The following is a 17,256-nucleotide window of genomic DNA, read 5'->3' as shown; positions in this document are numbered from 1 at the left end:
TCTGTCCTGGATTTCAACCCCCATCTGAACTCGCTGCATTAAAGATAAAGGGTCAGCAAAGGAGTCCAGACCATCGTGGTGCAGGGGGCTGCTCAGGCTGTTGGCATGACCCTGTCTGCAGGACCTGGTCATTATGTCATGTCCCCTGTGAAACAAGCGGCTGATGCCAGTTATGTGGCAGGGGACAAGTGCTTGTGTCTGTGGGAATGATGTCGGAGCTGGCACCCATCTATGAGCCCATCTAGTGTCCTCAGAAGTGGGGCCAAGGATCAGATAACAGAGAACAAGCTGCCTCCATCCTCTGGCTGAGGATGAAAGCGCACTGATAGAGGGCAGGGAAGGAAGTGTGCACGGTTGGTGCCTGTGTTGTCTTTGTCCTGTGGGTAAATAGACAAAAACCCTCTCCTGCGCTGCTCTCAAGCAGTTATTTCCAGTCCTTGGGTGTTCAATCATCAAACAAACGTTTGGGTTGGTGTTCGGGGGCTGTATTTCCACTCAGCACCTCTGGCCGTCAAAGCGGAATAGTGTGTTCCAAGGACTTGACATCATTTTTGCATCCTTATGAGTGAAATTGGGTTGTTTAACCTCAGCCATGTATATTGAGCCATTGCTTCCAGCTGTGCAGAAACTTTCCAGCAACTTTCTGGCTTAACCTCTTCGGACTGCTCATCCACAACCCTGGCAACGTGCAGTTTGGTAGTGGCACCCATATCTGTGGTAGCAGGGTGGCTCATCGAGAGAGGACAGTCAGATCAAGAATATTGATATTTTTCTCAAACCCTTAATGTTCTGACTTCCAAAGGTGTCTTTGCACTTAAGTTTCTTATGTGCCTTTTGGACCCTTAATGTAATATTCCTCCTGAGAGCAAGGTGGTGGAAAGCTGGTGTGACTCAGGTGCCTGGCAGTAACTTGTGAAGCTGCCATAACACTTGTGTGTTTCTGACACTTTATCTTTGCATCCCTGAGGCTTTTGATTTTTATCTTCATCATCTTTTCCCACAGGTTTTCTTCCATTTCTCCCCACCTCTTCATCTTTTTGCTCCATCCTTTACCTGCACAAACTGTTCTTCCCAGGAGGGGACCTTTGCTTGTAGTGCCTGAGGCTGGCTGATGCACTGCCTACCTTATTTTCTCCAGCAAAGGGGGGCAGAAGATTGGGCTTTACTGCTGGGAAAGTGCTGAACCGTCTTCTCACCTGCTGTCTGGTGGCTGATAATTTCTGAGGAGCATAGCTATCACAAAAAGGAGCTTGTAAAATAGAAAATTCACATCCAATGCATGGGTTGAATTTGACCCAACATTGTAAGATCTGGTTGTTTGCAGTGGGAATAGCAGTTTTTCCTACAACACTAGAAAAACAAGTCTTTGCAGTACATGGTCACAGCTCTCCTCTCCATCCTCATGCTGATTTAGGAATTTTAAAAATAAGTGTAGCCAGTAAAATCCTTGCTCTGAGTTATATTGGGTTATAAGCTCCACCAGCATTGTGGCCGCAGTGAAGTTTGCCACATCTGAACATCAGTGAGATGCCATGGTGAAAGACCCACAGGAGTGCAGTTAGACAGCCATGATGAATAGTTAAACGTTGTATATTAAAGAGCTATTTATAAGTAATTTATTTCATTTTTTTGGTGTTGGGCTTGGCAGTGGTTGCAGAAGAGGTTTTTGTAGTGTTCAGCTGCGTGGTTACCACTGCTGCACATAGCGTGGTTATTACAAGGTTATGCCGCATTTCTGGTCATTGGCACCGACCAGCATTTGTATGCACAGTCATGGCAACTGCACATGCAAGTTGGAGATTGCCTGCCAATGTGATGTTGTCCATAGGTTTTATATTAAAATCTGGCACAAGGCTCTCTAGATTGAAAGAGGCTGTCTCTGAATAGCCTCAGGAGTCAGATCTGTATTTATTTTTCATTTGCACATCTTTGTATAAAAAGTGATTAGCACAAAGCATTACTATTTAATAACTCCTATAACTCCTCTGCAAAGTGGCATCTTAAACTGCATTTGTACTCTTAAAAACTGGCTCTGCAAGCCCCTGCTCACACGTTGAACACAACCATGCACCTTCAAAAAACATTGCAGTCGTACAAGAGTGGCAGCAATGATTTAATTTGTCCCTCCCCTCCACTTCCTTCTGCCTGTCTCCCTTCCCCTCATCCCTTTCCTGGCCAAAGTTGTAACTCTGGGGTGAAAACCACTGTGGCAAAAGGTAAAGAAAAGTCTTTGAACATTGTACATATTGGAAGTACTTGGCAACTCTGGGCGAGAAACCTTCTCATTGACTTGCTGGTGTGAGTATCCACTTTTAAGATTTAAAGTCTGGAAAACACAAGTTCAGGATTTTTCAGTGAGCATCCAGGAACACAAATGCCACAAGTCTCACGTGCCGAATTCACTGATTGTGTTTTTCTTTCTTCATTTGAACAGGCTGCTGAACAATAATCAGATAAAACAAATTGTGAGAAGATCCTTTGAACATCTGGAGAACCTGAAGTACCTGTGAGTCGGTAGCTCAGTAGTTTCTTAACCTATTTGAAATTTAACAGCCCACTTCTAATGTTTGCCAGTCAAGAACATATTTTCTGGGTTCAGAATTTCTGGATGTTAGTGTCATAGCTATAAAACATTGCCCTTGAAGCCAATCAGAAATCTCTGCTTTGGATTGAGGTTCAGAGCTGGTTTCTGTGTCTTTTTAAAACACAACTGCTTATCAGTTATCCTAATGCTTTTTTCTTTTTCTCCTTTTGAAAGCTACCTTTATAAAAATGAAATTCAGAGCATCCAGCAACATGCCTTCAATGGGCTCCGTTCTCTGGAACAGCTGTAAGTACAAACAAGCCTTGTTTTGTTGCTGAATGTGATGTGCATAAGAGCTGATTTATTGGCACTGCGAACCGAAGTGCTGTGTTTCCAGTAGTGGAGAGTACCAGACACTTTGCAAGGAGTAGGGTGAGACTTCTATTGTTTATCGTCCAGCTTCCCAAGACAACCCTGGCTTCACGTGAAAACAGCTGGTCCCGGTACTGATTTTGGTTAGTTAATGCTGAGATCTCTTCCTACTGATGCCGTAAACTTCCTACTGATGCCCTATGCTCTGGAGCATAGGAAGAGCCCAGCTGTGCTTCTGATTCCCTTTACATCCAAGGACCGTATGATGGCAGAAGATAGGGGTCTGGTAGAATGGCTTGAAGCACAAGGCAGCTGGCCTGCTGTGTTTATGTCTGCAGGGACTCCTGGAGCAAGAGAGTAGGATCTGGCCCTTTGCTTGAATTGAGAACCTTTGCTGAAAATGAGTGGATGAAGTGCAAGCTGAGAGCTGGGGCGGTGTGGTATTCATGGGAGCTACCAGGGTGGTGGTTCTCGTGCACTGTAAAGAATCTGGATATTGCAATGGGGGAAGATGATGGATCCAAAGAAAGTAGTGACCTTCCCTCCCAGCTGCATGGCACTCTGGGATGAAAGGAGTCTTGCTTCCTTTCCTGGCAGCTGAAGCCCATCACAGTGACACTCGAGCAGTCGTTATTTGCTCCTCTTCTGAGTGTTGCAAATCTGTGCTGTTATTCAATCAAAGAAGTTTTGGGTTTTGACTCTTACCACTTCATGCTCGAAGTCAGACAGGAAGACTGAGGTCTGACTCTTCTAGAGAGTCTTGCTAAACTGGGGTTGGATTTTTCATGCCAGGACCATGATATATTATGTGCATATGTGTAAATGCATGTGCACATATGGAGAGAGTGTTCATATGGGTGTTTGAATTATAGGAATTATTTGCATCATTGGAGAACCGGGACCAAAGGTGAAACCGTTCTAATACATGGATTGTGCCAAATGACAGTGTTTATAAGGCTGGAATGTAACTAAGGGGTTTGCTGTAAAAGGGATAGGACGCAGCTTGTTCTCCAGGCTGACAGCAGAAGCGGACAGAGTATAATAGGAAGTTTTAGGCAAGCTTAATATTAGGTGTGCTACCAACCTTGTGTACAAGAGATTTGTTCATCAGCCTGCTCAGCAAGGATGCCTGGGAGAAAACATAGGAAGCAGATACTGGCTCAGATGATGCTGGCCACAGTGATATTTTAACAATGAGCGTTCCAGACTTGATGTCACGAATAAAAGAAAAAAAAAACCAACAAAACCAACAAACAACCCTCAGAAAGTCCCATCTGTTTTCAATCTCAGGCAGGCATGGTTCCAAAAGAATTAGCTTTGCTCAAATCCTACCCCATTTTCCTGTACCCCACAAGCCAGCTTTTCAAGAAAAAGTATAACCCGATTGATGGACAGTATCAGATGCTTTCCTCAAGGTCCAAAGCAATGACAGCAGACATCTGAGACTTATTAAAAGACGTATGTCTCTCCCCACTGTTGCCCTCCAATGCAGAATCTGAGTCACAGTCTCTCAATTTGTGCTCTGATAGTGGACCATTTATCATGATTCCTTCCATTACAAATCAAACAGCCATGTGGCAGCTTAGGCAATTACTTCTTAACGCAGTCAGCTACAATAGCAGAATGAGTATTTGTAGATCCGTGATTAATCAGTCAGTGTCTGCTGTGAAATTTATGCCTGTGTAAAATAAGGGGGAAGAGTTTAGGCAACTTTGAAACCATACCGAAATGCATCTAAAGGTCAGGAACATGTCAGTTATGCTGGTGAATGTCGCAGCTAATGGGAACAGGGAGTCTCGGGTATCGGCGGGTGTTGCTCTGCAGACCCCAGGTTTTCTTTGCTGATGGCAAGGGTTGACCTGGGGCAGTGCAGAAGGTCTCCCAGGCCTCTGGAACAGCAGGTCACACTTGAGATTTTAGTGGAACTAAAAACATTAAACTGTATTACCATGGACTGGGCTGTTCACATTAATGTGCCATTTAGATCCAAGTGTACCGGCTGACTGCACCATCTCTGTCCTTGGAGACTGTGGCTTCCCTCTGCAGAAACAGAATAGCCCGAATGTAACCATTTCCAGATGTTTCTGCTTTTGCTGGGTGGATGCACATGCTGGGAGCCAGCATCAGAGACAAATGCAGGCTGGATAAGACTTTGGATGTCTCCAGTCCCACCTTCGGCAGCAAGCAGGACCAATTTCAAAGTTTTGTCAGGTTGTTCAGGGCATTTTCTACAAATGAATTCTCAGCAAACTCACGATCCTGTTCAGAAGTGTTGCAATTCCTAGGCTGGGAACAATTGCCTTAGAGTAAGGCTATTTCTTCCTCCTTGATGATCCAAGGATGTGTTGGGGAATGCTGAGGCACTAGGGGAGAGGCAGGGAAAACTCCCCTGTGGTGGGCAGATAGGAGCAGCTGCTGCTGGCTGTCATAGGCAGTGGTTTCATCCTGACCCTTAACAGTGCAACAGGCAATTCACAGTGATGGTGGTGGTCTTAGGCTTCAGGGAAGAGCAAATCTGTCCTCCTCTTTTTAAGAGAGGGAGGAAATAATTGACAGAATAGGGAAAAGGCAGTGGAGACACTAAAGAGAGCGCTGGCTTCTCCACATCTGCCTTAAGATGTGTGCTGACTGATTGGTGGGCAATGGTGGATTGATCTGGAAGGGTCTTCTGTCTTTTAAATTGCCATCTGCAAACCTGCCTTTTGTGATTTTGTGTGACAGCTACCTCCATTTCAACAACCTGGAAAGCCTGGAGCTGGAGACTTTTAGTGATCTGCCTAAACTTGAAAGGCTGTAAGTAAAGATGGGACCTTTCTTGCCAAGTAAGCGGGTGAGGGGAAGGGGAAAAGCCCTTCCTTTTGGGTAACCGTTTTGGTAGCATGAAGTGTGATCTTCAAAATGGAGGGAAATGCAACAAGAAGCTTCCTTGAAGAAGGAGATTTTACATACTTGCCAAGTAGAAGGGTTACTGAGGATATGAAGGGAATTTCCCATGTTGTGTTATGTTCACATTTCCACCTAAGTAGGGGTAAATCTGCAGAAAGCCCTACAGCTGGCCAAGCCAATTTGAAATTTTACTCTGACCATAAGGTCAACATTAGTCACTCTTGGGCAGTGTGTACAAAAAAAGAGCGTGGAAGTCAGAAGAAAATCTAACACGAAAAACATGTATCCTTCAAAGCAGTTAGGGAATGAAGTCCTGTGTCTCCTGCTCCCCAGGGTTGCTTCTAGCAGTAATGTAGCCACTAGAACAAAAGTTCACATGGTGATTCACACTCCATGGCAAAACCAACAGACCCTTCTGTGCTGCATGAAAATGTGCCTTATGTCCATACATGTTAGGAAAATAAAATTGTGGGATCCAAACGCTCTTAGGAAAATTGAGACCTGGTTCAGTACACCATGGCTTATCTCAGTCGCTGTATTTGATCCAACAAAAATTCTGGATCTAAATTTTAGAGGAAGGTTTATCAGCATCCAAGCTGGGCAACCAGGCTGAACTCATGTGTGCATGTGTGTATGCAGACTTTTGCACGCAAGCTGTACTGCGTTTGTATTTCTTTCCTCTTCCATCATCTACTAAAATGGCTTCCTATCTTTTGTCAATGGTCTTTTATGAGTTTTAGATGTAACTGACATAACTAAATTTCCTCCTCTGTTAAAGGAGTAGAGAGTTAATTATTCCATCCTGGTACCTTAGTACAATCAGGTTTTTTCGAAGAACTGGGGAGTCTTATCTAAGTGCTAAGACTCTGGAAGTGAGAATTTGCCTCAACTTTGTTCAGAGATAAGCCCAGCTTATCTCTTACCTGTAGTTGTCTGAATTAGATTTACTCATGGATTTGGGTTAATAACTACACTGAGCCTTGGGCATGAGTTGTCTAGCGTCGTCTGCTGGAGCCTTGCTTCGATGGCTGCTCCTGTAAAATTTCCATATCTTCTGCAGGGGAGACAAGGTCCCATCTAAACTGGAGCTGACCCAGGCAGAGAAAACGTAGGGTGGGTCCAGTCTGTGGGGACTTTCATGCCCTTTCTCCTCCCTTTGCAGAGCATGAAGCAGATTAAGTTTAAAGTTCCAGTTTAAACCTGTTACATCACGTCTTGAGTCACCATTTCCAGTCCACACCCGCTCTCCACTTTGGTGCATTGCATTGCACTCATAAATGAATGAAATCCCTACAGCTCATGGAAACAAACACAGTAAATTTTAAACCTATGTTCCATTTTGATGAACAGCCTTTGTATTTAAACTGAATTTTGACCTGGGGTGTTATCATCTGCGTAGTGCAAATACTGAATAATGTTTTGGCATGGGTTCTCCCATTGCAGATTCTTGCACAACAACAGGATTTCCAGGATTCATCCAGGGACATTCTCTCAACTGGAATCCCTCAAACGGCTGTAAGTAAAACACATTGCCTGCAAAAAGCAATTGTTTATCTTTGATCAGATGGCCAGGACCTGGGGAAAAATGTGCCTGGTTGGCAAAGCTTTTAGTTGTTGCACTTCTAAGGCCACTGCTAAGTTTATAAAACAGTTTTGATTGGACATGAGAACTGATTTAACCAGTTAGTGGTTTCTTCACGCTGGTATCTAACTATAATCTAACTATAATCTTCTTACAGCTCAATAGTGCCACAGGAATGAACATTCCTGGGAAGTCCTCACAACCCTCTGCTGTCCTGCACAGTTTGATCCCATAAAAAATCCTTTAAAAAATGTAGGAAGTCCAAATCACAGATATGATGTTGATCAGGTCTTCAATTCAGTATCTAACGTGGAAGGAAAATCGTAGTTGTAAAAGAAAAGGCTTTTTTTCTAGCTATTGAAAATACTTGGAGGAGTGTCTAGGTACATGATTCTCAACCCATGTAAGAATGCTCTAGTGTGTTACTCCCACATAACCTGGCTGTCTCTTAAGTCTACTTTTTGCTTGCTTAAACCCCCCAGAGCTTTGCTTTATTTGCCTTTTATGATCTCTGGAAATCAGTTCTATTATGTGTTTTGGGGGAAAAAAAGAGCAAAAACTAAAGAATTTTGGTGTTCTGCCATGATTTTAAACTATAATAAAATAATGTGCTTCTCACTGCAGCCCTCTGTGATTTCTGCAAGTGCTAAAATGCTTCACTTTTCCTTAACAGGGAATAACTTGTGACATGTTGTCTGTACGTGTCAGACAAAAAGGTGGGGTGTCTATGAAATGCTGTATCATGGCCTTGTACAAAATCTCACGTTCTTAAATGTTTGTCCCTGGAAACATTAGACTCTTCTTCAATGTTTTTTCTCAATCGCCCTGACCTATCTACTGTAAAACTGTCAGTGGGAAAGGAGGCATCAAGTAATCCCCCAATAGTCTTTATTTATTCTTATGCATAGCACTGCACGCAGGAATGAGGTCAGCAGAGGGAGAAGCAGGGGTGCGCTGGGAGGTCACCGGTGCTCCATTCGGCGTGGCTCAGGTGTATGCTGCAGTAAGAAAAGTTCTTACAGTTGCGCAAAACCACTACAAGCTCTAGCCGCTTGTCACAGAAAGAGATTGATCCGATGCACAATAAAATCAAGGCGGAGGGTTTTTGAGCTAAGAGTAAAAGGGAATGGAAAGCTCTAACGGAGGTAGTATTATCTGCTGTTCTTACAGAATTCAGTAAAGGTTGAAGTCTCCATCCTGGGGGAAATACCAATATTTCAGTGTCTGTCTATGCCTCAAATTAAGCCAAAAATGCATAATCCAGTTTAACAGAACAGTTTTCATTTGAAACTATAATGGCTGATTGGTAATGCTAGTTTTTCACCAAAATCCTTCTGACTTGGTTAAGCATCCTATTTAAATGTTATGGAAATTAAATATATCAAATTTTCATTTGGGATGTAATCAAATGCAGGGAAGAACAGCCAGGTGTCCCATTGCCCTCCTGTGTCCTGGAGAAGGAGGCAGCTGTCAGAGGCTGGAAAATGAACTGCCTTTTTTCTTGGTCTTGCAGGCGGCTGGACTCCAACGCCTTGCTTTGCGACTGTGACTTGATGTGGCTGGCTGAGCTGCTGAAGAAATATGCTGAGCAGGGCAGTATCCAGACAGCTGCCACCTGCGAGGCTCCTCGGGAGCTGCACGGGCGCTCCATTGTCACCTTGACTGCCCAGGAGTTTAACTGCGGTGAGTGAGGTCAAACCCCTCCACCAGCCACCCCCAGCCCCGTGGAGTTGGGCTTTCATCTAGGAATTGCTTCCTTCACCCTTTTTCCTCCCTCTTCCCTGTCCTACCATCCTGCTTTTTCCATCCTTTTACTGCTGAAATGGAAAAGTCCCAGTGGGGTCACACAAGTTATCAGGATAATGCAGAGAAAGCTGACAGTTGGGTGGGGATTGAAAGCAGCTCTGTTTTGGCTGGCAGGTGTCTTGATTTTTAGATAGAGTAGGGTCAGTAAAGGACCTGCTGCGGTCGGTGGCTAAACCAGCAGCCAGAGGAAATGTCCTGCATTAGGCTGAACAGAAGGGGAACGCTGGGAGACCTCAATGGCTGGAAACACAACCGAAAACCTAAGCAAACTTTTAGTAGATATGTAGCTGAATGCTCTGTTTGACTGCAGTAATGTGTTGTGTTGGTTAAGCTGTTATTCTTTAAATTTAGATAATTTCACACTGAAAAATGTCATTTTGAAACAAAAGGGTTTGTTCTGAGAAATTCAGAAGTTAGATATTTCATATAGAAAAAGACAAAGCTGTGACTTTTAAGTGCAGGAGTCAGCAGAGGATAGCACAAGCATTGGCTGTGGTTCCCTGATACTTCACTGCTGGTAGAGTCAGTTTGAGATGTTCCCACTCGCCCAGGCCAGCTATTAGCGTCCCTCCTGGATGTGCCAGTCCAGCTGTGTGCGTGGCTGTGCTGTGAGCCAGATGTGTGAGATCAGCTGGATTCTGAAGAACTCTCCCTTGCATTCTGCTTTTCTCCTATGCTCTTATTATTTAAAAAAAAAATCCTGACCATTTCACAGCTTAATTTAGGGCACAGCCATGCAAAGAGTTGAGTTGGCATAAATGAGCCTGCAACCTCGGGGGACAGCGAGGAGTAGGAAGGGTCTAGAGAAAGCAGCCAGGGACACACGGAGTAGCACCTGCTGCAAGTGGATGTGTTGTACAACGAGCTGTCCCCAACACACACCCGGTGCCACAGTACAGCTGTTCATGTAAATTTGTTCTGGTTTAGGCATGGGCACACAGTGGGATGTCTGTCAAATTAGCCAGAGCACCTGGTGGGAAGATTTTGCTGGCATTGGGATTTTACACTGGTATTGTTCCAGCTGGGGAAGACAAATGATGCATAATTCAGCGTAAAGCTGTAATGATGCAGGCAGCTGATATCTGAGTCAGTACGAAGCCTGCTGGCATCAAGTTAACCCACCACTTTTTAGCAGATGTGAACGAGCCGAGCATCAGCATTTTGTTCCATGGGTCTGCGGTGGGTTTGGTCCTGCACAGGGACCATGGGGGCTGGTTGCCAAGCCATTGGCTTGTGGTCTAAGGGCACAGACCTTCCACTGGAAAAGGTGGCAGGTTCTCGCTTAATCTTATGAATAATCCAGCTGGTTTTACTGGATTACTGGTGAGCATACAGATTGTTAGATGGGTCAGTATTCTGCTGAATCAAGATCAAATGCTCCAGACTATGTACATAAATTCCTTCCTATTTTAGCACATCCTTTAGATGTTTAATTTGCTTAGTGCTTGAGTACATCTTAAAGTGAAACACACAGTGAAAGGCTTTGTTGAATAGGGGTCAGCTGATGAATTAGGGACATAATGAATGAAATCCTGCTGAAAGGGAAGAGTTGTGATCTGCAGAGGGCTGGCACTATGTTCAGATGGAGCAGGCAGTTGCTGAGAGCAGCAGGCTGCCAGGGGCAGAAAAACAACCGAAGTGAGGATGCCACTGACTTCTTTGCATGTTTTGGGGGAGCCAGGGACCAACTCTTGGGGCAGCTATAGTGAACCAGTGTAAACCCAGGTCTGTTTTTCCCTCAGTGCTGCCTGGGGCTGTACAGGGAGCTGATCCCCTGCCCAACGTACTGGTAATAGGAACAGCCACTTCAATTCTCCAGGGCTGCTATTAGGCTCAGATGAATGATGCTGTTCCCACCCTGACATAATTTTTGCTGATGTTGGTGAGAAGTCTTGGGGTGGCTCTGAGTGGATGTCGTTGTGCCTAGGGCTCTGCCGGTGCCTGCTTGATCGGGGGTTGCAGAACGGGTGTTGTGTTACCCAGTGCATTCCGGTTGGGCTGCAGGTGGTTTTGTGCTGCTCTAGACTGGGTTGTGTTAAAACGGTGTTTTGCAGAGAGACCACGCATAACCTCAGAACCTCACGATGTCGACGTCCTCTTGGGAAACACAGTTTATTTCACCTGCAGGGCAGAAGGCAACCCAAAGCCTGCAATTATTTGGCTGCACAACAAGTAAGTCACACACAATGAGCCCTTGGGTAGCAAAGGTTTTCAAGCACCGAGCTCTTCAGTGACTGCCTATAATTACAAAAGCTGTTTCATGCAACATAAAAAAAAAAGAAATGGATATTCCATGGGTTCTATTTACCTTCCTTTTAATAGCATTCTCTGGTGACCATGTAATCCAAATGGTGTTTTCATCTGCATTTGAAATGTTTCATCTGCATTTGTAATGTCTTCCAAAAGCTTATAACTTTCCCATAAACATTCTCTGCAGGCTGAAAGCAATTGTCTTTTGATCAGAAAAAAATAAAATTAGTATTTCTCGTTGCTCTAAGCCACCATGCTTGCCATTTATTAACTGCTGAAATGCTTCTAGTCTCTAGGTTTTTTTCACTGAAGCCCTAGCGTGCTGGGTGAATGACTCATTTTCAAAGGGAAAAATCACTGGTCTCCACTGAAAGACAGATCTTGCAAGGCAGCATATAGCTTATCATTCTGTACAGCAACACTGAAAAAATACATGGCTATGCTAGATGCCAAAGTGTTTCTGGGAAATGCTACACAATAAAATATTCTGTGCACAAGCAGTTGCCCACTGTGGAAGTGAAGTTACTTTGCTGCTTTACAAGCTTCTTGTCTGTGGGAGCCTGAATTGGGCTCTGTTATTAATAAAAATGATCAATGTATGCTTCTTCAGCTAACTCCCCACCAGGCAGAGTTTCAGCACAGAGCAAAAGTTTATGGCTGAGTTAAGTCCCCTGGAAGGAAGGTTTTGTTAGGGAAATGCTGGCAGGCTCCCAAAGACAGCATTGTAAGAGGGGTAATGATAATAAATGTTCCACAAACGAGATATGACTAGAGTGAAGAGACACCAGGGGAATTAAATAAATGCCCAGCAAGCATATTAGTTTGCATAGTGGATTCAGCCTTTGTCTTAGGGAGAGAGAGGTCCCTTCTCCCTTTTCAATCATCTGCAGCCATCCAAGATTCCTTCGTGCTGGGACGAATGGGATGCAGCAGTGGGACCTTCTGCCGCAGGCTGGGATCCAGAAGTTGCAGGTCATTGTAGCAAGAAGGAAAATGTTTCACAGCTCTTGGGTTGGGTTGGAGTCCAAGCTGTATTGGGGTCCCACAGTGACTGGCTTAGAGATTTTTGCCCCCCTGAGGCCTTTGAGCCTATTTGAATAGAAATGGCAGCACACAATAACAATATTAATTCATCATTATATTTTCAATTTGTAAATAATGAGGACAAGCTTTCCTGGCCTAGATGCCCTGACAATAGCAACTAGATGCTGTTGCATGGGAACAGTATGCTCTCTTGATGGGCTGTAAATGTCGTATGCAATCAGTGGTGAGAGAAAAAGTAGCTCACCCAGGGAGTAAATCAGAGTTGGAGCTGAAGTTCAGTGCTGTAAGTCATAACTCTTGCTATAAATTTCATGAAGTCTCAGAATAACTCCAAGGAACACCAATTTACTGCAACACATGCAAAGCCCCATCACTCCCCCAGCAGCCTGGGCAAAGACACCAGTCTTTACTCCTTTCAGATTTTGCCTGTTTGTGGCTGTTTTTCAGTAACGAGATTGACATGAAAGATGACAACCGCCTGAACCTGTTACAAGATGGTACCTTGATGATCCAGAATACCAAGGAGTCAGACAAAGGCATCTACCAGTGCATGGCCAAGAACATAGCTGGGGAGGTCAAGACCCAAGAAGTCGTTCTGCGCTATTTTGGCACCCCATGTAATTGATCCTTGTGCATCCCTTGAAGGACCAACCTGGGCTGGGGCTGGGAGTGGAGCTAAGTCAGAGTCAGTCCCGGCTGTGTATGTGCCAAGATGATCTTGGTGTGCTGGGGAAGAGAGTGGCTAACAGCGTACTGTGGTCTGAGCTGTAAGGCGGTTCCTTTGTAGGAGTCAGAAATTGGAGGGTTTAGAGATTGAAGGTAATTTGAGGCTGGGAGGAATTCTGCAGCACAGAGGTATCAAGGGTGAAGGGGACACAGGGGTGGGAATGCTCTAACACTAAGTGACTGGAATGGGGAGGTGGTAGAGCTGGAGGAATTGATCACAGTGAGGATTTGGAGGTCAGGGAAGAGCCAGGTGACTGCTAGCTGGGTTGCATGAGGAGTCCAAACAATGTCTGCCCATAACTGAGCAGGCATCAGAGCTCCTGGTTTCTGAAGCACTCGTTTCCTTCCAGCCAAGCCCACTTTTGTGATCCAGCCACAGAACACTGAAGTGCTGATTGGGGAAAGCGTCACTTTGGAGTGTGGGGTCTCTGGGCACCCCCACCCTCGCATCAGCTGGACCCTTGGCACAGGCTCTCCTTTACCACAGGATTCCCGTTTCGCTATCACCAGCTCTGGAGGACTTTTCATACAGAATGTCACCTTCTCGGACCAGGGGCAGTACAACTGCAATGCCAGCAACACCGAGGGGTCCATCCAGGCGACAGCAAGGATCATAGTGCAAGGTGAGGATTTGCAGGCTAATGATGTTTCTGGGATAAAGTGCTTGGTCAGGAGAGTGTATTTAAGCCCTGTGAGTGGTTCTGCTCCCATGAACTGAGAATTAACTCAAGCTTGCTGCCTGAGTTTTTTGTGCTGCTCAGTCATTTCTTTCCCCTCCAGATTCTCCCAGGTTTCTCCTCATCCCCACTGATCAGACAGTAACTGAGGGACAAAGTGTGGATTTCCCCTGCTCTGCCGAGGGTCACCCTCCACCTGTGATTGCCTGGACAAGGGCAGGTACTGCCTCTCTTGACTTGTGATGTCTTTCCCATGCCACCGTCCGTGGGGTGTGGGTGAGAACAGCCAAGCTGCTGGTCCAGGGTGGTGACTTGCAGTGGTGGCACAGGACAGATGGTGATCAGCACAGACCTAGTCACACCAGGAGGTATGTTGTAGATCACCAAGGATGATGATAAACGCTGGGGAAGGAGCCTCTTAGGTCTTTGACACACTAAGTTGTCATGTCAGAAGGAGCGTGCTGTTTTTCATCAGCATGAAACCCGCAGAAGCCTCAAACTTCCTCCTACGGTGGCTTCCTACCTCCTTTGAAAAGGCAGGGTCTGGACACTCTGAGTCAGTGGGTAGCACCATGTACCAGATCTCCATCATTGTCACTGACTTGCTCCTCTCGGGGAGCGCGTTGCAGGAGAGCATTACTCACTGCTGACACACCTCTGAGGTTTCTTTTAGCTTAGGAAACCCTCTTTGGGCCAACAGGTGGTGGTGAACTTTAAGTCTCAGATGATTGTTAGCGCTGGCTCCACTGAGCTGATCCCATGCAGCACTTTCTGGGACAGAAGCCAATAATGCTTGGCCCAGAGGCCCTCCAACTTTTCCTTATGCTTCACAAGCCATAATTAATGGTTTAGTGCTGTGGAGAATTCACGGCTATTGTATTCCAGCTTCCACAGCAATAGCCCTGACATGGAATTAAGAAGGACCAGCTGAAATTCTCCTTCACCAGCATGTTCTCCATCTCCTTTAACCTGTTTTCCTCCACTGCCCAGATTTCAGAAGATATCTCTTAGAAATGTGGAAAGGAGCACAGTGACAAGAAGTAAGGTTAATAACTGCTTTGTATCCAGGTTTGCTAGGTCACTCAGCAATCCAAAGATCAACCAGGCTTTACTGTGCTTTCACAGAAGGCATGCTAAGAACAAGACAAGAGGAGAAGAGGTGATGGAGCATCGCTTATTCTCAGAGCTACTTTTGGTGGTGTGGGGAGGATTCAGATTCCTTTTGGTATTTGGGAAGAACAAATAGAGCCTTTATCTGGAGGAAAATGGAATATTAAAAAAAAAAGTCGCTAAACTGAGAAGTACTAATAATTTTGTCTGGGTTTGGTAAAGCATTTTCATTTTGAACTGTTCTCCTTAAATAGAGGAAATATTGAAACAAGACAGTTTCCAAACCAAAGAAAGTAAAAATACCAAATTAAAAAAGACAATGCTAAATGTTTACATTTGCTTGATTTAACAGCCAGTTTGGATAATTGAACACAGATTTGCTACCCATCAGGTGTCAGTAAATCTGCAGTTTGCACTAAGAAAAGGCTTATGAGGAAAGAAAAATGGTACCAACTCCTTTCCAGTTGCTTAGATAAGACAACTCATTCATGACCCTGGTGTGGGAAGAGCAGCATCTGTCCTGTTCCTCACTTAGCAAGATGAAGATGGTATTTCAGGGTGGCTGATGCCATGTTGGGAAGGAAATGAAGTTCTTAACTGTCATACAGATACATCCAGAGATGGGAAGAGAAATCTCACAATTAACAACTGGCACTGCTTGTTTGACCAGGTGGGCCACTGCCGAATGACCGGAGGCACAGCATCCTCTCCACTGGTACCCTGCGAGTGATGAGGGTTGCTTTGCATGACCAAGGCCAGTACGAATGCCATGCCATCAGTGCCATTGGAGTGAGGACCCTCCCAGTACAGCTGTCGGTGACCCCACGAGGTAAGCTGGTGAGACTGTAGGAAATATGGGCTGGCAAATGTGTTTATTAAGTTAACGTTATGGTATACAACACACTCTCTGACAAGGTAGGGAATTGCTCTGGTTCCTATGGGATGGGATATTGCTTTTGCCTGGGAGCAGACATCTAGCCCTGAGAGCTCCATCAGTTGGTGGGAAACTTTAAAGAGGTTCCCAGGGTGCCAAGATTTGTAAATTGGAAGAAGCTGCTTCAGTTTTCCTTGAAAATTTATCTGGTAGACTAGAAAAAGTATAACCGTGGGAATGAAACTCATCTGGTGTGGCCAGGGAATGGGATGGTATTGGCTGGCGACTGCAAAAATAAACACTAGGGCAGAGTTATGTGATCAGAAATGACCTTTAACGCCTGTCAGATGAGCTCTGGTAGCTGGCAGTTTGAGTGAAAAATGGGGCCTTTCAGTGTGTTTGGGAGTTGTTATTAAGAAAATGATTTTGGTAAAGAAAGGAAGCAAAGGATTTTTTTCCTGAGAATTTACAAAAAAATGTATTAAATTCTTATTAATTTTTTTTACTATTTGTAAATTTTGGCTTCTTTACAGCATGAAGTGTAAGATTCTTTTTAAAATTGAATATTCTGAAAAAAACCTCATTTCTTCTCAGGGAGATTTAACTCTGGCCCCAGATAGGTTTGTCTTAAACATTAAGTACTAGGTCATAGGTTCAACCTAAATTTAGGTATTCTAAAATCAAGCCTCTATAAAACGCAAGTCACACAGGAATGCTTTCATGTTTTTTTCTTTTTTGTTCCCATACAAATAATCATTCTGAATAAGCAAACATCCCTACTTGTTCACAAACATGGCGGAATATTACTGATGGTAGACTGGAGGGAAGGGAACAGGAAACTAGTGATTCTTCAAGCACAGAATTCACAGAATATTTTAAGACCAGCAAGATCAATATAATTATTTAATCTGAACTGACTAACACTTGCCAGAGAGCGTCATTGACAATTCCTGAATCAATTCACGATCCTTGTTTCGGCTACAGCATCTTTTCTAGAAAGCCTTTGAATTAATGATTTTAAATGACAGAGGACCAGCACATTCCTGTGTAATTGCCCCAAGTAGACACACACAGGAGCAGAAAATAATGAACATAAATTACAGAGGACTTGGTAGAGAAAGAGAGCATGGGTAAATTGACACGCCTTTGAAGAGCCCTTGCAACAGCAGGAGCCCAGCAGCTCTGGTTTGCCCATGCTGAGATGTTTTGCATGCAGATTTCTCTATTTTTCTTGATGCATTTCTTGCACTTGTGACTTTTTTCCCTGTGTTCCACAGTGATACCCGTGTTCCTTCATCCCCCTCAAGACGTGGTGGCAGAGACAGGCCAGGACGTTGCCATTACCTGCACCGCCCAAGGAGATCCACGGCCCACCATAACCTGGGTCAAAGTAAGAGATGATGCC

The 17,256-nt window shown here is 44.7% G+C and overlaps 1 protein-coding gene across 1 annotated transcript in view; it reads left to right on the top strand.

Moving 5' to 3' along the window:
- LOC104051200 (peroxidasin homolog) overlaps positions 1-17,256 on the top strand; it is a 45,890-nt gene that overhangs the window by 15,765 nt on the left and 12,869 nt on the right. The window contains exons 3-13 of the mRNA XM_009512214.2: positions 2,435-2,506; positions 2,759-2,830; positions 5,618-5,689; positions 7,226-7,297; positions 8,878-9,047; positions 11,225-11,342; positions 12,912-13,081; positions 13,541-13,813; positions 13,971-14,087; positions 15,648-15,806; positions 17,129-17,241. Of these exons, the coding sequence (XP_009510509.2) occupies positions 2,435-2,506; positions 2,759-2,830; positions 5,618-5,689; positions 7,226-7,297; positions 8,878-9,047; positions 11,225-11,342; positions 12,912-13,081; positions 13,541-13,813; positions 13,971-14,087; positions 15,648-15,806; positions 17,129-17,241 (1,408 nt within the window). The remainder of the gene's footprint in view (positions 1-2,434; positions 2,507-2,758; positions 2,831-5,617; positions 5,690-7,225; positions 7,298-8,877; positions 9,048-11,224; positions 11,343-12,911; positions 13,082-13,540; positions 13,814-13,970; positions 14,088-15,647; positions 15,807-17,128; positions 17,242-17,256) is intronic.

Source organism: Phalacrocorax carbo, chromosome 14, assembly GCF_963921805.1.
Source record: "Phalacrocorax carbo chromosome 14, bPhaCar2.1, whole genome shotgun sequence".
NCBI classification, from domain to species: domain Eukaryota; kingdom Metazoa; phylum Chordata; class Aves; order Suliformes; family Phalacrocoracidae; genus Phalacrocorax; species Phalacrocorax carbo.
The sequence above is the reverse complement of the archived record's forward strand: the minus strand, read 5'-3'. Positions and strand labels throughout refer to the sequence as shown.